Source organism: Hippocampus zosterae, chromosome 9 (genome assembly GCF_025434085.1).
Source record: "Hippocampus zosterae strain Florida chromosome 9, ASM2543408v3, whole genome shotgun sequence".
NCBI classification, from domain to species: Eukaryota; Metazoa; Chordata; class Actinopteri; order Syngnathiformes; family Syngnathidae; genus Hippocampus; species Hippocampus zosterae.
This window is the reverse complement of record NC_067459.1, coordinates 18460756-18488632: the sequence shown is the minus strand read 5'-3', so window position 1 is coordinate 18488632 and position 27877 is coordinate 18460756. Positions and strand designations below refer to the sequence as shown.

The window sequence follows — 27877 nt, the reverse complement described above, 5'->3', positions numbered from 1 at the left end:
TCGCTTTGGAGAGAGCGCGCGCCCGTAGGTTTCGAAGAACTCCCGGGGTCGTGACGTCACGGCGACAAGCTGGTGTCACACGCCAGTTGAGTTCACATTCAAGGCACGGACGGAGCACAACACGGCAGACACATTAAGCAGCTTGCAGCCGCGATGGCTTCTGCGAGTGTGGTGGGCCAACACCCGGCCCAACACAGGCTGGACTCGGAATCGCTGCTTCGGGTCTTCAAACCGGCTGCCAGCAGGAAGAAAATCACCCTTCCGAGGAAGTCTTCCTGGGAGAAAATGATGTTGAGAAGATGCGGTTCCGTTACCGCCGCGAACCAAGCCGGGACGTGTCATTTGCCTGTAGGACCAACGGGCGACACGGCAGCAGTCGCAACCGGCGGGTCTCCAACGGGTGGGTGCCGACGAGGAGCCTCGTCTTCCCCCGCTTCGCCACGTAGCCCGGACCAAGCCAGGCAGCAGGGCAGCGTGCGCTCCGACTGGAGCTCCCCGGCCGGGGGAGACTCTCGGGACCGCAACGCGAAGGCTGCGCTCCAGTGCGCCCCAGTCGATGTCACGAACAGCGCGTCAGTTGCTTCCCGGCACCGGCAGATTCGACACAGCGGACGGGAGCATGCCAACAAAGAGGTCGGACACCAGGGCATTTTTAGCTCGGTGTCCGCCCGGGACGAGAGCGGGGGTCTTTCTCTGGAGCGTCTCACGCAGGGCAGGACCGGAGTCGTGAGGTTGGCCCGCACCGAGCCTCCCCGCAGGGAGGCCTGGGCCATCTTCCCGCTCCCGGTCGACAAGGGTGCGGGACACCGGTTCGAAGCCAAGGCCGTTACGCAGGACTGGTGTGATGTCTGCAGCCGTCAGATCACCGCGCAGGCCCTCGAGTGTCAAAGTGAGTACGGTACTACAATGGTCTCTCGGTCTGGGTATGAGTGCACACTTATGGCTCACAACTCGTAACTGAAAACATACTCGTGACACCAACAGCATGTTTACTAGTGGTGAGGTAAAAGCTTCGTTACTTGCTAGTACGAGGTATTCTCTAACAGCCTTCTATGTATTAAGCCTGAAGTGGCACTAGTAGTAGAAAAATAGCTAATAGGACACATTCACTGAACTAGCGTTCTGTAAATAATTAGTATAGTGCTGAATTGCCTTACGAATTCGCATAAAGCGTGTACTAGTGCATGGCATGGACCTTAAGATATATATCAAGCATTTCAAAGAAATACTCAGATCATTTTCCATATAATAGTAGGCAAAAAGTGACACTAGTAGTGGGAATAAAATGTACTAGTAGGACACAAACACTCAACGAGGATTTCATAGTCATTCTCCTAGTATCTTGCTATCGAGGACAAATAATAATAATAATAAGACATTTTATTTATAAGCGCCTTTCAAAACGAGTAATAAAACCACAGATAAAATTATAAATAATAAAAGAAGCGATGAGTTTAAACTGAGTATGCAATTTTAAATAGGGGGGGGGGGGTTGAGATGAGTTTTGAATGTGGGAAGAGAAGTCAATATTACGGTACACAAAATGTGTGTAGTGTGTACCATTACATGGGATTCATCTGAATATCAAGGCTATCGACAAAATCCTCGATGGGCTTTCCACCTACTAATTGTGTGGGGTGAGATATATAGTCACTCTACTGGTGTGCGCATAGCTGTTCTACTAGTGCACCGATTTGTCTTATTCGTGAGGACAAAAAGTGCAGTAGTAGCCAGACCTGAAGCACGGGTCATCACGCTGCTCTCGATTTAAAATTGAGTCATGAAATGGTCAAAAGGCTGCCCATATCGCTGCCGTGGGGCTCAAACCTTTTTATGTCACAATTGCATATTTTTTCATTCATCTATAATGTTGGTCAGGCCACACATGTGGGTGCATTTATTTATTATCTATCTATCTATCTATCTATCTATCTATCTATCTATCTATCTATCTATCTATCTATCTATCTATCTATCTATCTATCTATCTATCTATCTATCTATCTATCTATCTATCTATCTATCTATCTATCTTTATTTGTGATCAATCTAAAGTTTAAAATGGCTTGCACTGTTTGACGATACAATGTTCATGGTTGAACAAACCATGAACCCTGTTTTCGGGGTTTCTCCTGAAAAGCAACGATTTTGGAAGAACAAGGATTCTGCCAAGCAATAAACGAGTAGGCATTTCAAAGTCCTCAAATGTTTGTATTCCAATATGTGCCGTTATAGCCTCCGATCTCGCGAAGAGAGTACAAGTAGTCAGTTGTTGTTTTGGTAGCTGACATTTTGCTGCACGGATGCGGCCAACATTTACCCATGGAAAGCTCATTATCTTGTCCTTCCAGCTTTGCCTCCTTGTTCTCGCTCCAGGATTTATGGCTCTTGTTTAAAGAGAAAGGAGAGGAAAAATGGTGGTTTTTGTTTTGTCGTCTTGAGTGATGTGTTGTTGCCTTTTGCATTCCAGAAACAACCGATTTACATGGGGCCTATTTATATGCAGTCTGGTGAACACGTTGGAAGGCTTCTGCTGGGGTCACGTGGTTACTGCTGACATCACAAACACCTGTACTGCATCGGTCAATTGGGTTACAGTGTCTCGATGTCTTTGGACAGACTGCCTTGGTGGAAGTGTATGCAAGCAGTGTGCTCTAATTATCCTAATAACAATAATAGTGCCTTTCAAAGGAACCAAGAACACCTGACAGCTCATGTTCCTGGCTGTCTGCTTTGATAAGAGTTTTTCTTTTAACGTCCAGTATCACAGATTTTTAGTAGGGACGACAAATAGAAAATTTAAGACAAAGGCGACATAGGATATGATGGCAAAAAGTCGTGCAAGATTGTAGTGATGCAATGTAGAAGGCGTGCAAAGTTTCACGCGAGTGTCCGCAGCGCTGCAGGGCTGTCTGATTTAATGTTCCATCAGCGAGTGGCCGCCCAGCGAAGCGAGAGCGGAGATTACTGTTGGTCATGAGTTTCTTCGGAAGGCATACTGGGACAAAAAAAGTTCAGATTTTTTTTTTTTTTTTTTTTTTTAGAGTGGGTGGTCATTTTATTTGCTGGCCCTAAGAATAAATGGTCCACTCTGCAGCATTTTCTCACAAAACATCAGAGATGGATGTGCAGCCATGCGGGGTAACATAAATGTCGGTGTTTCTGGATATTTTTGTGGCTTGGATGAACCAAAATAGAAACTGCCCATGCATGCACACATGATCCACTTTCAAAAAAAACACCCATAAAATCACAGGGATTGAGTCTCGATTTCTTGAAACCAAAAAACAATCTTTTTACAATTTGCTTGATACATCTTTGGTCTTGTCGTGTCCTTCTCCGGGTCTTCTCGTTTTCAGTTTGCATCCTTCATCATCCTTATGATGCTGCTCGTTTGGTTTTTCAATGTTGTGTAGGACGTTTTTTTGAACCTGAGTTTACTGTATCAGAGAGGCAGAGAGGGAGAGAGGAAGGGAGGGAGGGAGATTGGCAGCCCGTTTAATCCTCGCTACGTGTCTCCTGCCCGGGATTATGTCTGATGGATGGAGAGACTGGGATTACAGGCTTGGCAGACGAGTCAGATGTCACGTTTGGATTTAATTAAGGCTTTGAGTGGACCGTGCTGTTGTGGCACCATTTAGCACCTGTAAATCTTAATTAGGTGTTCCTATGCAACGACGGTTCTCCTCTTTTCGCTGTATGTTGATCATCAACGTTTTTGTGATCCCTCTGGCTCCCCGTGAGCCTTTTAGTTGTTGCACTGGCCCACAAGGTGAATGCCCTGGTAAGCAAATACCCCAGAACCGATTGTTAAAAAGCACAATGACCTTCGACCTGTGACCGGGTCACAGAAAATGTGATATTATTACCTGAATACTTCTGGTACAAGGACCGTGATCATGTGGGGATCAGTATCCTCGCTTGTAGCCGCTGCGATCCCGGTTTGAATCCTGGTCACGGCATGTGCAAAGACCCTATTTAACTTCTTCAGGGCGGCCCGGCGGTCCAGTGGTTAGCGTGTTGACCTACTTGTCACACAAATGGGAAAATAGGTAAATAACTGTAAAATTTGTCTGAATTCGAGTGTGCTTAGGTCACCTAACTTTGACTTGGAAGACTTTAGGTGATGCCATGCATGAGGGTTGTTCAAATTTGGAAAATATGTGTTACTTCAGAGGTTAATTGTTTCCCCCTGAAAATGTTTGATGTCTGGATGATATGGCTCCCCGTGGCATTCATCTGCCTCTGTTCTGTCTTTTTTAAACCAGCGCCATTTGATTGCACCTGTAGCAAAGAGTCGAAGAAAATGTGCTAACGTAGGTCCATGGAAACCAAAATGAGCCTTACCTGTGGCGTTTCTGACAGCGTGTTCTTTATCGGGCACCTGAACTAATGTTGAGGTTGAATGTTATTTAACTATTTTTCAACATTAACTAATGTTAATGTTGAAAAACTTCATTTTTCAGACCATCTCTTCCTTGGTCTCTTCTTGTCTACACAGTGCAGGCCTTGTTTCCGTCGAGCCTCTCATCTGTTCCACATTGGTTCTCCACAAGGCGCCATTCACAGTGGAAGAACCCCCCACCCCCCCCACCCCCCCCCCGCCCAAAAAAAGGGTTGTGTTCAATGGCTCACAAACGTTTTGTCCCGTTGCAGCTCTGCCAGACATGTGATGAACGTTCTTTTTAAAAACAGTACGCCGGAGCTGACGAGTCGTCTCTAAGAAAGAAACTACTGAGCGCAGAAGAAACATCATCGTCCTTCAACCGACTCCATTAATAATCTGTTATGCCCCCACCCCCTTCGCAAATATTAAACCGTACATGAGTTTCCATCACACAGCGGAATTTTGATTCACGATTGCAATGGCAAGTTGAGTTTAGAAGATGAGAGATATATTCTAAGCAGAAAGGCCTTGTTGCCACCATGACCTGCTCACGGGGAGGCCGTTCAGGCCTTCTATATTTAGATTGTCCTTGGTGGTTGGATAGTGGGACTGCAGAAGGACAAAGCAAAGGCACTCCTCAGAAATTCCTTCCTTAAGGTTTTGTGATCCGAATAAATAATGAGAACACAGGTGAAATCAAGATACGGTAGAACTTTTCACGCTGGAATTCCCAGCCACGCTGCCACATAATTGTTTCCTGTGAGAAATTTGAACCAGATTTCACACTACACAATTAAACTCGGGGTTCGAGTTTCAGTCTCGATTTTGTGACATTTGTCTTTGGTTGGGTATACCGTGAGTTTTTTCTAGAGGAAAGTACCGGTATGTGCCTTGACCCAATAGAGCACAGGTGTCAAACTCAAGGTCCGGGGGCCAGATCTGGCCCGCCACATCATTTTATGTGGCCCGCGAAAGCAAATCAGAAACGTCAACGTCTTCCCATGATTGTTAAAATGTGAACCAAAATTTCAACTCCTCATATGTAGTAAATAAGACGGATAATGTCAGCATTTTCTTGTTACCAAATCCCTCATTGCAGTAACTTAAACAATCGTTGAATCAACCATTATTCTTGACTTCTTTAAATATTTTTTACAGTCGTAACGGCCCTCGATGGAAAACTGTCACTTCAATGTGGCCCGCGGCAAAAATGAGTTTGACACCCCTGCAATCGAGGTTGGAAAGGCTGCCCTACGATTGGCTGGCAACCAGTCCAGGGTGTACCACGCCTCTCACCTCTCATCAGGTGCCATACACTGTAGCACACCTGTGCTCTTAATGAGGATATAGACAACAGAAAAATGGAAGGATATGCGCTGAGGAAACCCTTCTATTCCCTTAAAACGCAGGGCTTGCCTGTTATTAACCAGAAGCGCACTAAAAAGAAGCAAGGGAAACACTCGAGATGATTCACTTGATGTGGCAATCGGACCTACGAAGCTGGATTGTCCATGCAAAGACGGGATGAGAGTGTCATTCATGGTAAATCTTGTCGTAACAGAAGCAAAAAAGGTGAACGCTCCTGCCGAAAGAGAAGGAAAGAGGAGAGCTCTTATGTACAGAACAGTGACGCTGATATCGCATGTGGGGGTCTCTGTCTCTTTAAGCTAGCTGCACATCACTGCGGAGTGTGGGTGCTGCAGTACAGACCGACAGAGGGCTGGAAAAGCGTTGCGCTCACAGGAATCGAACCATGGAGGGAAAAGGAGCACCTCAGGGCCGGGAGGTCCGAGCAAAGTGAGAGGCGACAGAGCATTAGCGGGGTGAGGAGTACCGGTGGAGGGGTGGCAGAGCGAGCGCAGAAGGGGCTATTTATTCGAAGCGTGGCACCGGTGGCAGAGTGGCTACGCTGGGATGGCAGAGGGGGGCCATGGGCGGGCTGGCGTTGGGGCAGCCCTCTGGGGGACAGGGGCAGGCGGGGGCAGCAGAGAAGAGCCAGCGAGGGTTACGGGACGATGCCCTCCAGATGGTGCCACCATGCTCCATCCATGGCACAGGTAGCGCCCGGGCAAGACGGAGGGCGCAGGGAGACGGCGGTGGAGGGCCGGTCCAGGAGTGTGGAAGGCGTCACGGTGGGGAGAACGTTCCTTGGTCAGGTGTCTCTTCGTCTGGAGGAGGTGCGGGGGGACTCGGAGGGGGAAGTCAGCAGCGCCTGCTTTGGGCAGGTGTCACGCCGGCTGGGACGACTTTTGAAGAGGCTGCCCAAGTCCCGATCGTGGAGTGATGGCCTGAGGATGCTTCGGAGATCAGCTTCCAATGGGTCATTGCTCCCCACCTCAGGTATGATCGCAAGAGCGTCGCTCAGACAGAACCAGCAGAAAACTGAGAGCTCAAGTTTGCGTACGAGCGAAGGTCTGCGTTGTTGCGATGAAAAGACGGGTCACTATTTTGTTTCCCAAAGGGGGTCGGGGGGTTGTGATGACTGGACACTTTTTGTCTGGGTGGCTCAAAGGCAGGCTGCGGGCTGTGGACATTGTGACGGCTCTGTTTCTATCTGCTCACGTTCTGTGCACCATCATGTGTGAACAGCCTGCACAAAGAGTGCAAATGTGCTGGGATCAGCAGAATCGTCCAGTAAACAGAACAAACAAATGCAGAGAGATCTGCAATCAACACAGAAGGAGAAAGCATGTGAAAGATGCCCGGAAAATCCAATTAAACTATTGTGTTTCGTATTTGTAGCAGGATGTTTGTATGGCATTGATTTCCCCCGGGGCCCCCTGTTTCCAAATCCAGCTCAACTAATGTTAGATGGGACAGGTGATTGATGAATGCCTAATGTAACTCAAGCACAAACAGTGTTTAAAAAAAAATGCAGGCCCCTGCAGTTTTATTGATTGGCTTCAACTGCAGGAAACTGACAGCTCAAGTAAAAAAAAAAAACAATATGTTGTAGCACATTTCCATGTTTTTGAGTGTCCCCCACCCCCTACTGAGCAAGCCTGCTCACAAGACTCACCTAATGATGTCACGATGCATCCACAAAAGGCTTTAGAAAAAGGATCAATAGCACAGGCTACCGCAGGAAGATAATGGATATTTTTAGATGGCGCTCCCAGTAAGGAAACCCAGTTAATCCTCGCTCCCTTCTTCTTTGCTGTCCTATAATTATCTTCTGTCACACACACACACACACACACACACACACACACACACACACACACACAACCTTGTTTGTCCTACTTTAGGGAAATTCTCTAAAGTGCTACGATTGAAGTTGGTGACTTTAGCGGTCAGAAATTGTGACTCGGCAAAATTATCTGATGGGTTGCCATGGAGATGCCTCAGTTACCGTCATATGAACTGAGTTTAATAAACATGTCTGAAATGTTTTTTTTAAAAGTATCGATAAGTTGATGGAGGTATAATAAAACGCGGTCATAGGCAAAGTGGCAGGCTTAGAAGCTTAACGTGACATAGTTACCAAACCGGGGAAATTATAAGGATGGCATCGCCGCATGATGCATTGGCCTACATGAATTTCCCCTCGAACACAGAAAACTGGTTGGAAAGCTTCTATCTACCCCTTGGAGAGCTGAGAGGAGTTAAAACTGACTTGACCTCTGCTTTAACTTGAAGAAGCTAATTTAGCATTAACTGCTACATTAACCTTTTAACCTTGACCGAACGTTATCCGCAAGCATCCTCAAGTTTTATTTTTCCAGAAATTGCAAAGGGTACCAAAATAACTAAAAATATACTTCATAAGGGGCTTCCAGCTGTTGGGGTTCAAATCACAAGATCGTACTCGGGTGGAGCTGAATACAATGGAGTCTGAATTTCCACAGTGTGGGACAAATAAAGGATATCTTATCTGATGATTGGCTGACCAAGAACTGAAATGGATTTGGATTGTGTTGTCTTTTGTTGAATTCATCAGTGGCTTAAACTGTGTCACTCTGCTGTGACGTCAAACTATACATATCACCAGCCCACCCACACACACTGCATGGGAAAAGCACAAGCTAGATGAGGGTTTTTACAGTTGCAAACTGTACCGCGGATGAACGGAAGTGACTGCTGGAAACGTTGCTTTTGCCTCCTACAGCAAATATTCCAGTGTTATTTTAGGCCATTTGAGTCAGCTATTGAATAGTTGAGAGTCAAAGATTAGAAATGGTTTTATTGTTTTTTTTTGGGGGGGGGGTGAGAGAGAGAGAGAGAGAGAGAGAGAGAGAGAGAGAGAGAGAGAGAGAGAGAGAGAGAGAGAGAGAGAGAGAGAGAGAGAGAGAGAGAGAGAGAGAGAGAGAGAGAGAGAGAGAGAGAGAGAGAGAGAGAGAGAGAGAGAGAGAGAGAGAGAGAGAGAGAGAGAGAGAGAGAGAGAGAGAGAGAGAGAGAGAGAGAGAGAGAGAGAGAGAGAGAGAGAGAGAGAGAGAGAGAGAGAGAGAGAGAGAGAATTGTTTAAATTTTACCTCTCGTTTTCATGAATGCACAACAACCTCAATTAGCTTACTCGTCGTGAAAGCTCTTTATGATTGCACTGTCAGAATTCACACCGTGAAATTAAGCGCAGTGAGTAACGGCGTGATGGTCGCCCCTTTTTGAAAGCACCACTTTGAGCCTTCAGCGGCATCCATCTGCAGATCAGTCAGACAGAATCCTTCCCCAAACAAACACAATTAAAATCTCCTCTTGTTTATTTGGTGAGGCCTGCATCTGTTGCCAGACATATGGCGGCATTGGCTCAGAGGAAGATGCCGCAGTCTCGGAGGTGAAGTGCATCAGTAAAATATATGTTACCTCCAAATTGGCGGTTTGTTACCTCGTGCTTGTGCGGCGAGTGCTTATTAAGAGAGTGAGCAACAATGTTTAAGTGCATCGGTTTCAGTCCTTCTGATATTGTGACGGATGGGATGCATTAGCTGCGCTGAGAATATGGATAGCTCTTCTAAATGAGCTATGATAGGATGATGGGATCAGACTGGCTAAAAGATGCTCTTAATACCCTCGTAAGACCCCTTTTGGGTTCATTAGTGACCGTGTTAATAGCATCTCTCCTGACTTAGAGTTGCCTAAACTCGGATTTACCCCTCCCTCTTTACCCAGATATGGTGAACCAACAATGCGACCCCATCATGTTGCGATTTGGCGCCATACCGACAATCCTCCATGACCCCAAGAACTAGGCTAATCTCCATGTTTCCCCTCCCGTCTCCGTCACACACCTACTTGTCTGTACTGTTTAAAAAAAAATATCTATCCCAAGTCTTTCCGTCCCTGCTTCTGAAACACACTATCTCACATTACAGAAGAGTGAAGATTTGGCCGATGGGAAAACATTCCGACTGCTTGGGCTTCCAAAGGACTATGAGGGCGGCGACTTTGCGAAACCAGAGATATGCATGTCTTGAAATGTTCCACTTAGGCAGGCCTCTATGGAGACAAGCTGAGTGCAGTTGACACTCACACACACACACATTCAATAATACTTGGTGCTTTGTTTTACTCACCTTATCAACAGCGATAAAACAGTAAATAGTTTTTAGTAGGACAGGATTTAACCGTAAATCATCAGACAGGATTATGCTTTTTTAAAAATACAAAGCCGATGGGTGGCACATGGGATCACTAGGGTATTTATATTTTGCCTCGAAACTGCGTGTTCCTCAGGGTTGCGTTGTAGGGCCTCATTTGTTCGCAATCCACTTTCTTCACTTTGTCAAGATTCTTTGTAAATTTGAACTCTGTAAATCGCATTTCCTTGCTATGTGGATGACACTCAGCTTATTGCTCCTCCGGCTTCCAAACCACCTCCATCTCTTATTTGTTTACTGTAAATTAAATTGTATTTCTCATACAACTTACTCGTAATGAAATAGCATGGCTTCATTAAAATTGCTCCATGTACAGCATTTTGTATGCAGCGATGGCTGTTTGAAAGAGCTCTATAAATACAGCTGAGTTGAGTTGAGTTCATGACTCAATGGTACAAGTCACCCTCTGGCTGTCATACTCAACAGCATTGTTTTTCAGGTCTCGCAAATATAATGTCTTTGTACTTGCATCTTCGTAACAGTGCTCGTCTAACTCCTCCCCTTCGCACCACCCACAATCCTCATTACCGCCGTTGTCACATCCGGAGTTGATTACAGAAATTGTCTGCTTCTTGGTCGTAGCATTCTGAACATAAATATTCATCCTTGAAGCCATTGTTCAACGCTTTTGTAAATGCCACAAAGATAATAATTGTTGCAATCATTTTTTATTTTTTTTTTGCAAAGGATTTTACGGATGTGAAACCACCAATCATTATCTTGTGTTGGAAAAGGTTCAGGACACTAGTTTCAGGTTTGCATCTGTGGGGCCTAATGTAATGTAGTCAAGTCACATTTTGCTAATGTATGGTCGGGGGCTTTTATTATTTAGCTTTTTTGATGTGGCTTAGTAAAGAATATAACTCCTTCTCTCTTTCTGTAGGCAGTGTCAAGTTAGAAGTAGTCTGACCGGAAAGATGGGATCAGGGACGTGTGTGTGTCTAGTGGCGGTTTTGTGTTTGGGGCATTTCGCTATGGAAGATCTGCCGAGGTTGTGAGTGTCATGTAGCAACACACAACATCGCAGTACACGCACAAGTCGTCGTGACCTTGAAGCGTCGGCTCTGAGAAAGAGTTAAATACCGTCGAAAGTGACATCATGAAAAGTTGGGTGTAAAAATAAAAAGTGGAAACTGAAACCTGACTCCAGCGAAGTTGAGCAGAACTGGTCTTTGCTCATTTTAATGTCAAGTTTCTTTGTTTGCGCAATAACAGAAGTTTCTCCCAGATACCCCCCAGCGTTCTCACACTGGGAACAAACAAAAATGCCTCACTGACCTTTACAGACATGTGGGTCCATTAACGCTTAACAAAGGCTGAATTGCGCTCTCTGCATATCCACACAAAGAAGTGGATCAACTTAAACTGCATACACGACACCGCTACAGGTATCACAACCACTGAAACACTTTATTTTAGAAAACACTTCATTATTATAATGCTCTTTTGGATTGCGATTCCAGGGCGGCTAACCGTCACATTTGTACCTGCATTCTTGAAATATTGTTGTTGTTTATCGCGACTCCCGTGGCTTCATCTTATCAGCGTGGGAATGTGATCGTTTAATGAACCGTGACATGCTGGTACTTTGTTTCAAGTATGATCATCCCACTGTGGGCATGTCGCAAAGGGAAATTTCCATCACTGCGAGTGTTCCTGGTGTTTCCCTCTCACTTCACTCCACAGTAAGACAGTTAAAACGCTCCTCCCAAGGTTGTAGCTGAGCTTGCCAACAATAACCATCATGTCTGGGATTGAAATCTACTGCGCCATTTTCTGAAGCTGTTTAGTTGGGGTTTTTCTTTGTTGAACTTTTTTTAACCCTTTCATGCACCCAGTAACCTGATAACATGATAAGGTGTCCACTGTAATAACCGCTGTCCCTGAAAGGGTTAAAAACTTTCATACGACTGAACTGTACTTAACAAATTATGCATTTAATTTGGTGATTCCTTCACATACCACCAGAGGGGGTCGGCATGCCACTGGTGATATTACTTCCATGCGAATACTCAATTGTTCATAGGTGTGTGTGTGTGCGTGCGTGTGTGTGTGAACGATTGTGTCTATATTGTTGGCAACCACTCCAGGGTCTACCCCCTCCTTTCAACCAAAGTCACATGTGATAGGCTCCAGCTCACCCTGTGACCCTGATGAGAAAAAGCACCATGGAAAATAGATGGGTGGATAGTTGCTGTAAATGCAACTTTCCCAATTGATACCTGCAAATGATCTCAGGCAGGCAGGAAAGGAGTTCCTCTCTTCCTTTCCTCTACGTGTTTCCTTTCATCTTTCTGCAGTGACCCCGCCCCTAAATAGAAGTTAGCGCAACACAATCGCTTGCTTATCTGAGCGCTCGCCTTTTCCCCCAACACCTCCTAGCTGTCTGTCAGCAAGACGCTTCATCCCTGAGCCATCACTCCCCGTTCTCAGTCACATTTCGACTCGTCAAGTCCCCTCATTGTCTGTGTGTACTCTATGTGAACCCTTCTCAGGTCAAACGGTACAATACAACAACACCCGAATTTCAAAACCATTTCATTTTCACGTGACTGAAAAACCGAAATACTCTGCGTTTGTTGCACGTGATGTCATCTTCCACTTTAAATTGCGTTTTTCCCAAATTGTGACCAGGTTCATTTACTCAATTGCAGCTATTGGGAGAAAAGTACCACTATCTGCAGTATTTTTGATATACAAATGCTCATTTAACACAATCACAAAAAAGTGAAGACATTTCTTTGCGACGCAGATGATGATTTTGCCGATGTGTCACACTGCCCCGGTATAGCACCAACAACTACTACTGAGAAGGACTTACTCGATGACAGATTTATTTCTTTTTTTTCCTTAAGTATGAAAGTATCAGTTGAGAATACCCTCCTTGAGAAGTTGATACCTTCAAATAAGGCTGGTACCGATCCATGTTATCAGCACTGGCTAATCCCCAATGTAAAAGGACCATTATGGAGAAATCTAGGGAACATAAACATGGATGCACATCTGAGAAACTGCTTATGTGCTGCGGTGCTGCCGTTGTGTTTAGCAACCGAGTTGAAATGATTTATGTCAATAATTCTTTTTTTAATCTCTTAGCCACCAACTAATTGTAACCCAACTGCTGTTGGAGAGTTGGCTCGATTTGACAAAATATCGCCCTTACAATGAGCACAAAGAGGCTTGTTGCCATGGTTACAGTGTTGATGCAATGTGAACCAGGACATTACACTCATCTATCACAAAAGTTGTGGAGGGTAAATGATATATAACTGCATGTGTTGCCTCTTGTTTAATATGTGAGTCTCATGCGCGTGAAAAATTGAAACCATTTAGGAATCACCGTCGCCTCCGAGCTGCAGTTCCATCTTTGTCTGTGTGCTTTTAAAATCTCCTTTTTTTTCTTTTGCGTGGACTGTGTGACCAACGGCAAAGACGTGAGCTGTGAGACTCAAGAGTTTGTGCAAAGCCTGTGGCCATGGCAAATTTATTCTGGGGAAGTTTTAGGAGCAGAATGTAAATCTGTTCCTCTCTAGCCAAGCAGTAAAAAATAGTTCACAGTGCCAGTGGTGCTATTCCTGTACCTTGTGTGTGCAAGTGGATTGTCAGCATTCTAGTGTATTGAATTGTGTGGTATACATTACATGGTCCTTGCATGTGTCTGTACAATGTGGTCTCTTTGAAGCATCAGATTTATTTATTCAGCTGTATTAGTTCTCTGTAACAACAAAAATGTGATATTGCTGTTCTTCCTTATAGATCTATTCAAAATATAAAATGTGATCTTTAGTATATGACGATCACACCAATATGTTTGTCATTAGTAATTGATAGCCACAATTATAGGTGTGAATTTGAATGTTGCCACTAGATAGCGCTGGTGTCCCCCTTTGAAGGTTTGCGTCTGTGCGGGGATTTTCAAAATTGGGGGGGAGGCGGGGGAGACATGTTTGCAACATATGCACGTGAGCACTGCGTGATCTAAATATGGATTTTATAAATGCTAAATTACATCATTTATCATCTCATTATCATTTATTGAGTGTAACTGGGGTGTTTATGCATTCCTCAGACTGCACCTACACTTGCCATCTGGAGTGTGAGAGACAAGTCCAGCTGGACTGCAACCAACGAGACAATAAGCCCGAAGAAACACAATTTCCCAGAAGCCGCTGCTCCACTCCCAAACACAAAGTAAGCATTTTGAATATTATGTGCGGATGGATTGCATGTACACGCATTCGTGTGTGTTTTTACGGTAGGCAACCTCTTCTTTTCAGAACCCCCCATCCACCCAACAATAACAGGAAGGACACTTAAACATGCACTAGGCCTCCATTACTGACAAAATATGGAAATCAAGGATTATGTGGTATAGTTATACAAATCACTTCTCCGGGTACTTTTCAGTGCTCCTGACCTCTCAGCTGCAGTCACCCACACACTTGCGGTTCAGCACATACACACGCACACTCTTCGCTTTCACACAAAGCGCGATTTATTTCCCTGCAGTCTTCTTCGCTCTCTTACTGTCATTTGCTCTCCTTTATGGCTCGGACTGCATCAGGCCTCTCTCAACTGTATGTAGCAGAAAACACTCACTCTGTGATGTAAAATTATTTATGTGTTTTGTTTGTTTGGTGGGTATGGATGGGATATCTGGGTTTGATTGATTTCCTGTCCAAAAAAAATCTACATAAAAAAAAATCTCTGTCTGCCTACATAGTGCAGATAATTTACGTTCAATAATGCAGTCAACATTCATGAAGCACGTTGGGTTGAGTGTCACCTTTTGTTGAGGCCTCTGTTAATGTTATAGTTCCGGACTTCCATAGCAGTGAGGAGTCTGGTATGATTGATCACACTCCCCACATGAGAAGTCATGTCACCATGGGGACCTAAAATTAGGACCCCAAAGAAAATTCCACTGGTGGTTCAAAAATCGGATTCAGTCAGTCTCATTTATGATATGTATATATGTATGTAATTAAGAAAGTAATAATAAAATAAAAATTGAATTGGAAAATTGGTTTTGAGTTAAACGATGGGTGCATCAAATTGAACCGAATCGTTCAACTTTAAACTATGTGAAGATATTTATCGAATCGTGTTTTATTGGAGAGATGCACAGCCCTGATTTGTAATACTGCAGTGCCTTGAGTTTATTATATTTCATGACCACGTTCCTAACTCACGACACTCATATCTCAAGCCATCTTTCACCATTGAAATGAATGGAAATGTCATTCATCTGTTCCAGCCTCCCAAACAAAATAAAAATAGCAGTCTAAAATATTGTATTTTATAAAACCCTACAATAATATACATACAATAATGGCATAATTAAATAGAATTTTTTTGCTACATTATTTTCTTCAGTTCAATGGACATCTTGCTGCTCCTTCTGGTGTGTGCACCTTGACCACATGGGGGCAGTATAAAACAGACATAAGGATATGCATGGAGCTGGTCAAAACTCCTCATGAAAGGAAGTAGTCGACATGCACAGTGAACCCACACGTATCCATTTTAAACATAAAAAGACATAAGAACACTGCAAAGGATCCAAACGAGGAAGCCCCATTTGAAGGAGTCCTCTGGTAAATCACCACCTGAGTAAATGTTAACCATGAATTACACACAGAGAAAATAAATGCGCATACAGATGTAATGAGTTTCCCTACATTCAATGGCAGGCGTGTTTGGGGAATCGGCTTTTACCTTTCGGAGGAGGACAGGCTCATTGACAGTTAGAAGGCAGGTTAAAGGGTCGGCGTGAGGTTAGAGGTCAGTTTAATCTCCAACCTGGGTAATCATTCACTAGATGGTGATCTCATTTTCAGGACCACAAGATCAACTCTCCACAAACCAATGTTGACAGTGTTACAACGTCCACACCGTAATATTACGCACGCCTATACAATCTAGCCATGTCTAATATTTTGGACAATACATTTTGAATACTTGCTGTGTTTTCTGTCATTCTCATGAGCTGTTTGAATTATTAAATTACAACAAGGAAGACTGACTTAGCGGAGGCTTCCCATTTCGCGCTCCGAAATACAACTCCTCTAGTTCAGATAAGATGTGCTATTCTCCTCTTATCTGTGTTTTTCTTTGTTTTCCCAATCATGTGATTTTTTCTTTTGAAATATGTCTGAGGCTCCCCTTCCCCCACTCTAAATGGCATTCTGATTAATATTGTTTGTGGAATATGAAGAAAATCCCCCCTTTTTTCACCATGCAAACGTCACATGATCAAACCCAGAAAACAGGACAGGTGAGCCCTGACAGCCGTTAACTGATCCCCTTAGGCACTTGGATGACATTTTCAGTCGACAGCAAGTGGCAAAATGGCCGCCCCCTGAGATGGATAAAAATGTGTGGATTTTGCTGCTTTATTCATATTTTACAAGTGCTGCATTTAGACTAGTAGAGAGGTTTATAGAAGATATTATCGTCAAGAAAATTTGGGGTGGACTTCCACTTTGAAGTTCAGTAGCAAAATCCACCTGGTCTTTGCTGTTTCGGGTGGGGGGCAGCCAATTTGCTACTTTTTGTCACTTGAAAATGACATCACAGTTTCTCAAGGCTCCGGTAAGAACCAATCATGGCTCATCTGTTTTCTGAAGCTGAGCCATGATTGTTGAAATATGATGTCATCTTCAGTTGACAGCAAGTGGCCAAATGGCCACCCCCTGAGAGGGACAAAAATGTGTGGATTTTACTGCTTAGCTCATAGTCCACAAACACAATATGCTATGCCATGTTTAGACTAGTGGGGCTACATCGGACATACTTTCGGGAGGACAAATTTTGAGTTGAGTTCCCCTTTAAACGGTGGCTCTGGATGGATGTGGAACAGCTAGTAACTACCTATAGCTCACAATCTATGAACATTCCTGAAAATTGTAAAACGAGACATCCAATCATTTTCTATACATTTGCCTTTGTTATTGTAGAGCTACACCTAAACACATAACAGCCATCTTCCTCTCTGGTCTGACTGTCTACACATCTTCCTGTCATTGCAGTCGTGGTACGCACAATATGTAAAACAGGAGCTCAATCATCAACAACCCCCCCCCCCCCCCCTCCCCTTGCTCTCCGTTAGAGGAAATGATGTTGCACTGCAGAGAGAAAGAGAGCGAGCGCGAAAAAGGGGGAGGGTGCTCTCAGCTTGATAACCACAGATGGTCGAGCGAGGCTGCACAAGGGAGGGAGTGAGTGAGGAAAGCGGGTGCAGAGAAAGAGGAGGCGAGGGAGGCATCAGTCTCTTGGTTTGCATTGCCGAAGCGACTCATCGAAGAGGAGAACGTAACCGGTGGCACCGGCTCGACTTTACGCATCGTTGCTACACAACGTGAACTGTGCCGCGCGCCAAACGAGATAACTTCTCCCTCCGTATAAACATCAGCACCGCTCAGATGATTCCTAAGAAGAGAACAGGATGTGGTTGTGGCGTATACACGGTGGTGACTGTTAGTTTGCAAGTGTAGCAAGTCGCTGTCAGGTGGGTGAACTTGACACCTAGCTGAAAAGTGACTCCGGGACACAAGGGCCAGGTAATCTCCTGCCGCGCATTTAGGCGCGTGTACATGTTTCGGCGCATATATGTTGCCAGAGCAACAAATACTCGTGGGGGAAGTGTCACTTGTACGCTGCTTCTCGGATTTCCTGGTCTCCCCCCCCCTGCAATCGCCGTCACAGGTGGGACTTAACACTTTGAGGGAGACTAGTCAGGTTCAAGCGGGACTTTGTCAAGCTGTGCCATCCATACCTCTCCATGACTGTCAACACGGAGCCGACCCCTTCCATGACCAGCAGTAACAGCATGAGCAGCGGCTACTGCAGCCTGGACGATGAGAACGAAGACTTCACTTTCTTCACGGCCAAGACGTCGTTCTTTCGCAAACCCAGGCATTCCATTCAGGTACAAAACTTTTGCGGGTAGCCGTGGCGCCAAGCAGAGAAGTCGCTGGTGGGGTTTTTTTGTTGTTGTTCAACTATCATTTGGATGAGAAACTTGAAGGCAAGTAAAGCAGAAGTTTGAGCAGGAAGTGGTTAGGACACTGCGGGCAGCCTCTTACTGCATGTATGTATGGCAAGTCATACATTATTTAGCAACATTGATCACGTCAGCCTTATCCCTCCAGCCTTGATGCCTCATGACAGTGGTGGGGGGCGCACATTGATCAAACATTGGGGCATGTTTGAGGTGTGAAGCTGCAACATGTATTTTTAACTGATGTAATGATGTCAACCTCCTCAGTGCGTGGGAGAGGTTTCCGTAGAAACAAAGCTGAAACTCTAGCACTTGACTGTTGGTGTGTATGTGTGCGTGTTGGCTACTGCTTAACTGTAGCAAGTTGGGGGGGAGGGGTTACCATGGCAACCGTTTTTGCGGGGGGCAGGGGGGTCTGCCTATCCACACATAGACATGATATATGCTTGTGGCAATACTTTGCATATTGTTGCTCCTGTCAGAGTGCAGACCTCGCCTCAGCACCAACATGTAAATTCAATACCAACCAACAGCACAGAAGAGGCTCCGCTCAGTGGTCAAACATTTTCTCGGCAGCGCTAGATGGAGTTTCGCTCTTTTGAGAGGTATCGATAACAGAATCGTATCACTGTCGATACTGTGCACCTGTACGTGCTCATAAAAATGTACCGATACACTTTTGAGTTATACCACATAATCAATGTTCATTTGTTAAAATATAAAGTGTTTTCTTCCATTTAAAATGCATACATTTTTCTTTTTTTTCTTTTTTAAGAAAGCAATTAATTAATTTCTTCCCCAGTCGGTCATACAGGATTAATTCCAGTGTGTCCGTTTTCTCCATTATACTTAAAACACAATTTTTCTGTTTGGGATGTTTTGTTTTTGTTGCAAACACAACAAAATGCTCATCATCAAACGAACACCGTGCCTACAGTGGAGCGAAGTGAATTTGTGGTGGCAGCAACATGTTTGGGCGCTGTATTTCTTTGATAAGTTTAAGTCAACAACAGGGGAGGGAATTATGTAAAGTTGAAAATAGCACTCAATGTTAGCACAAAACCTTCAAGTTACTGTTTGAAGAAGTCTGAAAAAGACCAATAGAAAAGCTGAACCGCAGATAGGTTTTATCAGACTCGATGTATTTTTAAATGTTGACGGGTGTGTAATGACTCCTATTTTACATGATTATCAATGTGACTGGTTACTTTTGAACATTGCCACGTCCCCACCGATTTGAGGGTGTGCACACTTGTGCAACCACTTAATTTCAATTCTTAATGTTTACTTTTCGCTCGCTTCAAGATTAAAAACAAGTTATAAATCACATTAACAGTGCATAAATGATTTTTCTTACTCATTTTTTTTTTTACCTCAAAACTCGCATTTGCTTCGGTGAGTCATACACATAAAATGATGTGGTAAGGCCAGATTTGGCCTACGGGACTCGAGTTTGACACCTGCACTTTATAGGTTCCTCTGTGTGTGCATTTCTACGAGACGAGCGAAAAATAAAAGACGAAAGCTCAATCAGTTTAAACCCCCGCCGTCTGACCCGGCGATACCTTCTGCGTCTAATTTGGCCCAAGTACAATCCCTCAATAATTGAGCAGCTGTGTAGTCAGCATGTGCGGGTTAGCTTTGCCACGCGCTTGAGAAGTAATGCTGATCGGGCTTAGCCTGACTCTGCTTCCAGCATCCCTGTTGTCAGCTGGCGAAGCTTATTCTCTCTCTCATAGCCTGAGGAAGATGCTTGCAAATGACGTTATGGCACAGGAGCATCAGAGAGTGTCTGCTCTCTCCTGTACATCATCAAGTAGATTCACATCCTCTTTCTCCGCACTTTTGAAAATGAAAAGGAGGTTATGCAAACGATTGTGTGTGTCATCTTGTGCATAGAAGTGCTCAGTGCGAAAGGCGGTGAGGTGTGTTCGACTCCAGACACACAACCCTACATACCGGTACATTCATTCAAACGGTGAAAGGGGGAGTTAAGATCCTCTTTTTCACTCTGAGTCATTTGCACTTTTTAGCCTTGCGTTAACCTGCTAGCTTTAGTATGTGTGCTGCTTTTTGCCCAGCAGTGGATGTTTGCATTGTTCTCGGGCGCTACTTTTTTAATGCAGTGAGTTACATGGCTGATTAATAACAAATGAGTGAAATCGTTGCAACTATACTGCAGATTGGATTTTTTTTTTTTGACAATCGGGACAATAATGATTAATAAAAGATTTTTTTAAAACATTTTTTCCCAGTGCCAGAGAAAGAAAATGTAATGGCGACGTTTGAATAGAGAAATGATATTCTCTTTTTGCCTTCTTTTTAGTTGCCCTGCCCCAGAATCAAAAACGATACGGCCCAGTAAGATTACATCCTCACATTATGAGTTGTTTCAGTGGGTAAGCAATGCACCAGATTTTTATTGTGCACCCAGAGTTAACAGGCCGTTCATGTTTGTTTGTGTGTGGCTTGACATTCAAGGGCATTCATTGCTGTCAACGCAAACCCACTCGCTGCCAGGCCACCATAAAGCAATGGACCTTTTGACTTCCATACCCGTCAATGGTGGTGAATTAATTCAGGAATAAAATACGCACAAATAAACACGTATGGCACTATCTTAGACACTTTTTTTGGGGTTCAGTACTGTCCGATGGAATGGGCATCTCCATAACGTTTGCACATAGAGTACATGTTTTCGGTTAGATTGAAGTTCAACCTTGGAAAGCTTCTGTGCTCTACTGAATTCTATTCCAATTCTGATTTCATATCCCCAAAAATGCATGAGCATGTGTGTGTATGACTGCGCGATGTAAATTTGTACGTGTTTATGTGGGTACTGTGAGCTGTAGCGCAGGTGTTCTGGTTTGTGTGTCCTCTTTTTACATTTGAGCTTTTATTGGGATGTGTTTTTAAAACATGCACACATACACACACACATACGCATACAAATACTGAATGTTTCCGGGACCCTTTCAAGCAGTTGTGTGACCTCTCATGTCCGGTCTTATCAAAATGAGTGCATCAACACATCCTCATGTCAGCCTGAGGTGTGTGTGTGTGTGTGTGTGTGTGTGTGTGTGTGCGTGTGTGTGTGTGTGTATGTCCCCTTATGTAACAGCTCTTTTACACATTTAGGCTGTCATAATTCTCCAGTTCCACAATCACGTACTGTAAAATCGACTGGATAGAAATCTTTGATTCACATTTCAATGAAAGTTGCTCTCAAGTAATTAAATAAGACCCAAAAGAAGTTAATCTGATGACAATTACAACAAAAAAAAGGTTAAATGTAAATTATATGAAAGGGAGAAAGTCAGAAGCTACAAGTATTGTTTTGTAACCACTGCCGCCGGAATGCAAAGAGGCCTGCCTGTGCCTCTGATGCATTTGGAGGCGAACACAAACGCAGGAATTCCTGCGAGGTTCTTTTCAATGCGCTTGCCTTTGACGTGGGAGGACCTCGAGATGCATATCATGCATATTCCTCAGATGTTTTTCTTAGCCCCCAATGGTTCTGTTCTTTCTTATGTAAGCAGTTCACAATAAACCGTCAACGTACCAGAATGAATTTTGATTTGATTGTATATGCAACCACTTGCAGAACCTGCTGCAGTAGTGGGCTCAGAACGAAAACCGGTTTCCTCGTTTGGTGAAGTCGTGCGAATGTTATTTGGCTGTCCCAGCATCACGAACACCAAGCGAGAGGATTTTTTTGACACATAAATGCACATGTGTTGGAACGTATATGTTCTGCCTAACTTTGGCGTCCATCTTGAGTGAATATAGATATTTGTAAATCATTCTCCAAACTATGCGAACAATATATTTCTTTTCTATAATGCAGTGAAATGTCTGTTTGCCTCTTCCGCTAACACTTTCAATTCCATCGTTGTAAATTTTAATGTGAGTCGGGTTACTTCCCGTAATATCCGCTGTCCGTGGTATACCTCTTCTCCATTTAGCACAAAATGTCAAAAGTTACCGGTAATCTAAAACGAGTGGTTGAACTCTCTCCAGAAAAGTTTGAAAGACGTTATGTGTGATGAATTCTGGAGCAAACGTCAGAGCTTTCGACTTTTGAGGATTCACTATGTCTTGACTGATCTGATGAGAATATGAGAGCTGCCGAAGGACTCTGATTTTTCAAATACATAATATGCAGTTTGTGTGTTTGTATGAAACATCATCTCAAACTAGAATGAGCTATATATATACATATGTGTGTGTGTGTGTGTGTGTGTGTGTGTGTGTGTGTGTGTGTGTGTGTGTGTGTGTGTGTGTGTGTGTGTGTGTGTGTGTGTGTGTATATATATATATATATATATATATATATATATATATGAGCGTTGTGTTGTTGAATACTCAAAGCTGTCTATATACATAGACATACACATTCACTCATGTGCAAATCTCTGTAGAAAAGAAACAAGATTTCAGCACACAACCTGAGGACTTCCCTTCAGAAGTAATTCCTGACCTGCATTTCTCTCTCACAATTTCATAGTCTCTCTCTCTCTCTCTCTCTCTCTCTCTGCTCCAGATAATGCAAAGGAACAGAGGAAGGAAAAAAAAATATAAGATAGAGAGGATGCTTCCGAGTGTACTATAAATAACCTAGTCGAACTCTGTGTTGCTAAGGCTGGCTCAGCAGCTTCTCTTTCATCATTCCTTACCCCTTACTCGCTCTCTTCACTACCTCCCCACCCCACCACCTCCACCTCACCTCCTGCTTCTGTCATTTGCCGCTGCCATCGCTCTCACCCCTCCTCCTCCACATCACAATGAGTGAGAAACATGGCGTGCAGTAAATAATCGAGTGCAGGGATGCTGACTGACGCATTTGCGCACTTCATTTGCAACATTTCCTGTTCTCTTTTTCAGTGACAAAGCTGGTTGGTTGCTTGGAAGAGAAGATTGATACGAATATTGTATCAATATTGTCAATACAAAAGTGTCACTCGGCGTCCTAATCGGATCCGGTCAGAGTCGCATATTGTTGCATTTGGCAAAGATGTAGGACGGGAAATTAATGAAGACGCAACAGCTGAATGCATCTACAAAACGAGGATGCTCTTGTAGTCTCTCATTCACCTTCTTGTTTTTGTGTGCGTGGTAAAATCCTTTTAGCGACGAGTTTATTCATCAAAGAGGCTGGGGATTTCCTGAGGGAGGCGCCGCCATCTTGTGGCTGAAATAGACACTGCATGATTGCTTATCTTTTTTTTTTTTCTGTCTGGCAACAGAAGAGTGAAGCAAAGGAGGAAGAGGAAGGGGGTGTAAAAGACCTTCCAGAAGAAGAGGTGCGCACCAGGATAGAAGAATATAACTCCCGGGTGTCAGAGAATGGCATGAAACTAGTGAGTTGTCATATTCAGATCTTTTGGAAATAACCCCCCAAAAAATGGAGACCTCAGAAATGGATACATTGAAAAAAAATTTGTTCAATTCACCTTACAACAATCAGCAGTTTGGCTGTAATATCACTAGTGTGTGTGTGTGTGTGTGTGTGTGCGTGTGTGTGCGTGTGTGTGTGTGTGTGTGTGTGTGTGTGTGTGTGTGTGTATATATATACGTAAATAAAATATATTTGGATAGTGTTCCACCCGACAGTGCGGAGAGTGTATGCATAACACATAATACAATCATAATAATAATAATAATAATAATTAAATTATGTGAAGGAAAATTGTAAATAGTACTGTGATTTATCCATTGTTTGTTGTTTTTTTTTCTCTTTCTCCTTTCTTCTTTCTACATACATTCTACAAATTTCCCCAGTGTGGGACGAATAAAGGATATCTTATCTTATCTTAACCACGGCCCATTATATTCAAATTTTCTCTCTAATTTTTCTTTGATGTATTACTGTGCCGCAGGCCTCAGACGGTTCTTACACAGGTTTCATCAAAGTCCATCTGAGGCTTAGTCGACCCGTCACAGTGCCAGCTATGGATGTGCCCGTCCCGGGAGGCCCTGATGGCTCACCATCAGAGGGCCGAGACTGTGGGCAGGGTGAGGACCGAACCTCCTTTTACCTCCCCTGTGACTGCGTGAAACAGTTGCACATCAGTTCCACGACCACAACCAGAGAGGTGATCCAGGGCTTGCTGAAAAAGTTCATGGTGTTGGACAACCCTCGCAAGTTTGCCTTATACAGGCAAACGCATCGTGATGGACAAGGTAAGGAAGGAGTAAAAACTTGAAATGTCATACAATGTACAATCGAACACATTCCAATTTTAGTATTTTGTGTGGGGTTTTTTTTTTTTGGTCAGATTTGTTCCAGAAACTTCCTCTGTGTGAGCGTCCCCTTCTTCTCAGACTGTTAGCAGGGCCTGACCCGGAGCGGCTCAGTTTTGTCCTCAAAGAAAACGAGACTGGAGAAGTGGAGGTGAAAAAGCACACCTTTGTTTCCGATTACTGAACTCATCTACATTCTTTTCCGCCAAGCAAATTTTATCCTTTTGGTTTATTACTTTGTCTTTGGGCAACTTTTATCTTTTGTTGAGGCGTTTTGTCTACGAACTACACACTGATGATGCCTTTGCATCGGAATAGAATAAACCCCCACTAATGGGGGTGCGTCGGGACCCAGTCCCTTCACTAATAACAAAAAAACATGAATAAGGAAAGTTTTTTTTACACCTAAAGTAATAGTTTAAACTATAAAACACAAATTACAGATGATTGGATTTTTTTTAAATGCACCAAAAGCACATGAGTATGTTGCCTTCACAACCCTTAAAAATAATACAGGTCAAGCAATAACAAAGCCTCTATACTTTGTTAGCTAGCGATATTTAGCTAGCGCTTTTTAATAGCCAATCATCAGAGCAAAAACGGACACGTCCAGCAGACTGTCTGTAACTTCTGCAAACAACCCAGGCTAAACTTAACTCCTCCACGACACTCAACGATTTTATAATCTAGATGTACTGCTCAACATACATGCCTTGACACCAATTACTACTTTCCTATTAGCCAGGGCTTTGACGCCATCTTGAGGCATCTCATGGTTTTACAGAAAGATTACCAAAACTGCAAATAGGTGAGCTTTTTGTTGTGAGTCGGGGATTCACTGTGAGGCACCCTCAACTCAACAAGACCTACTTGGACATCTTGTTTGTAATGAAAAGCTATAGAATGCCTAACGACTGACCTAAAAATAGTAACGTGTGTTTTGTCAACAGTGGCACGCCTTCTCAGTCCCGGAGCTTCAAAACTTCCTGGTCATCCTGGACAAAGAGGAGGCGGAGCGCGTGCGAGCCGTGCAATCTAAATATACAATGTACAGACGCAAACTACAGCAAGCTCTCCAGCAGCACGACCCCTGACCCCTGACCCCGCCCCCCACCCCAAACCTGGTACTATGTGACCTCAAAGCAGGGAGAGATTTAACCCTTTCAACACTGAACACCCATCACCGCTCCAGAGAGACGCCATCCTTTAAGACGGCTTGGAGACGGAGCTGAGCTCGTCTACGCATGTACACACAAACGCACACAGCCTTTCTCAGGACACACATATCTATATATATACACCCCCACCTTGCTCCCTCTTTCAAGAGCTCCAGGAGACTAGGGGTATGTGGACTTACTCAAGAACCCAAGGGACTACAAAGTGTTCTGTTGCATTTAAAATGACCATCTCTCCTTCTACTGCTGCTACTGCAAAGTGTTACTTATGCATGAGTCTCTCTCAGCTCCCCCAACATACCTAAACAACCCATTTAGAATGACGAATCGAACGCATGATTATCCTTTGCGGAATCTCTTCAGAAAGAAAGGACAATCATACCAAGTGTGTGTTTTCCTTCATTGAAATGTTGACTGATGTGCAAGAATCTGGTGTTGGATTTGTTGCTTGAATAGAAGATGTGGGCTCGGGAGGGAGGTGAAGGTTCAGGGGCCATATTGAAATACAAAGCTTTAACAAAAAAAAAAGCTTTAAAAAACAATCTAATCAATCTTGGCATTCTGGATTGCCGCTTAAGCAAGTCTATCCTGCTCAGTGGCATAGGGGTTTAAAAGTGCGTACGGAGACCCAGCCGAATGTCTACGGTCCACCTGCAATTGAAGACATTTCGTGACTCAAAAACACTTTTCTGTGCGTTTGACGAATAGGATGTTTGCACCAAACTCAGAGGAACACATCCAACTTGATGATTTTAAAATGTGGGAAATACATTTGTACGCTTTTTTTTTTCATTTAAAAGTGGCGTGCACACCGACTGGCCACAACATCAGGCACAGAGGTCCACGGCAAGAAGAGCTGTATTGGAAATTTTTGATCGACACGTTCAGCGAGCTTGGCAGAGTGCTGTTTATTTAACAAATACTTTCCATTGTCCATTGTAGTCATCATAATCAGAGCTGCATCATCTAACGACACATAATTTGTTGGATCACAACACGGTTATTAAAACGCTCGTAGCTGGTTTGCCATTGAACAATACAACCAGTTTGGTCTGACTCTGCTGACTGAAAAAAACAACAACAAAACCAGTCTACTCAAGGATTAGGCAGGGAAAAAAAGGGGGGGGCCACCGCAGTAGTGTGGAGTACCTATACTAGTCTTCAGAGTGAAAGCGTAATGGTGCAAGAGCAAATTGGCACGTAGGTACAGTATATCTATCCTTGAATCTGAGTGCTGCAGCTGACCAAGTGCTTTTAAGTGTGGAAAAGTAGAGACTTTGAGCCATATAGGTACCTCCGCTGCATGGAAAATGTTCTGGTCCGTCAGTTTGTCACTCTCATGCAGATGGCTTCCACGTGTATTAAAAAGAAAAAAGGGGGGGGGGGAGGGAATCATCATATAAGGTTATGATGCGCCAATGATGGGTTTGTGATGCATACTATGTGATACCATAAGTAGACACTGGAAAATGCTTTTTTGTTGTTGTTCTGATGATGATTATCATCATTCTTTTGGCATCATCGTGCGTGTGTGGAGATAATGTGAAAACGGTCGTCTTCTTTTTTGATTCTTTGGACTTTCTTTCGCATACGCTCTTGGCCATGCTTATCAAAATGTGCATTGTGTGCATGATTGCAATTGAGTTGGATAGATGATGAATTTGACTTCAATTGATCTTTTTTTTTTTAATCGATTTTATTCAACCAAAGAATTTTATATATTTTCACACATACAGTATAAAAGAAATGAACAATGAGGCCACACCATGAGTACTTTGTTGGCCTAATACCATAGTTGTGTAAGGTAAATTTGAACATTTTGGGAAAACAAGAAAAAACATTGTTTCAATTTTTGCGGATTATCACAACCTGGATGACGTTTTTTTTCGCAAGCACATTGGTATTTTCCTCATAGTTACAAATAATTTCAAAATGATTTTGGCAATTTTGCTACGAAGCTAACGATTTGCTCCTCAGTGAACATCTGATCCCGCAAGCAGTGCCTTTCGTTTCCTATGTCCCCGCATAACCGTTCATGTACCCGACGGATGGACAGCGCGTCCCTGTACACAGGTGCCTCAGTGTTTGTATGCGTGCTTTTGACTTGTGTGCACATCATTTGCTTTTCTTTGAGGTAGTGTTACGTGACTTTACTTTCTCCCATGCTGTCCTTAGACTCATTCGTCATTCCAACCAACCGTGTGCGCATGTGCGTGTCTGACTGACTGTTATTTAATTTTAAGCTCAAGGGTTGAGGCGTGGTCCTTTTTGGCAACTCATTTTGTTTGACTTGAAGCGTGTAATAACTATATCAATAGAGATGTACAGACTATCAGACTAAAATAATAAAAAGTTATTCCTTTTATGGAAATCATATTGGATGTGTGTATTTTTTATTTGCAGCATGATTTTTCGAGACCAGAGTCAAAGCTATATTTTTCAGCTTTATCTCATGTTTCAGTTTTTTTCCTGTACA

At 43.6% G+C, this 27877-nt stretch overlaps 1 protein-coding gene across 3 annotated transcripts; it reads left to right on the top strand.

Annotated features, from left to right (window-relative positions):
• The first annotated feature begins 47 nt into the window (after positions 1–47).
• Positions 48–27775, top strand: rassf5 (Ras association domain family member 5). Of its 3 annotated transcripts, none has more exons than XM_052076870.1 (6): positions 48–889; positions 14051–14172; positions 23230–23343; positions 23863–24166; positions 24262–24377; positions 25177–27775. In XM_052076870.1, the coding sequence occupies exons 1-6, from the start codon at positions 154–156 to the stop codon at positions 25318–25320; spliced, it is 1536 nt and encodes a 511-aa protein (XP_051932830.1). In that variant the 5' UTR covers positions 48–153; the 3' UTR covers positions 25321–27775. The 3 variants fall into 3 exon arrangements, with proteins under 3 accessions (XP_051932830.1, XP_051932829.1, XP_051932831.1); XM_052076869.1 differs by lacking the exon at positions 48–889 and adding an exon at positions 5683–6727; XM_052076871.1 differs by lacking the exons at positions 48–889; positions 14051–14172 and adding an exon at positions 16792–17911.
• Positions 27776–27877: the final 102 nt, after the last annotated feature.

Excerpts from the sequence above, each read along its gene's own strand:
- rassf5 (XM_052076869.1), top strand. The coding sequence starts at position 5,899 with ATGCAAAGACGGGATGAGAGTGTCATTCATGGTAAATCTTGTCGTAAC. Across the intron at positions 14,173-23,229 it reads GCTCCACTCCCAAACACAAA|AAGAGTGAAGCAAAGGAGGA; the intron begins GTAAGCATTTTG and ends GTCTGGCAACAG. Across the intron at positions 24,378-25,176 it reads ACGAGACTGGAGAAGTGGAG|TGGCACGCCTTCTCAGTCCC; the intron begins GTGAAAAAGCAC and ends TTTTGTCAACAG.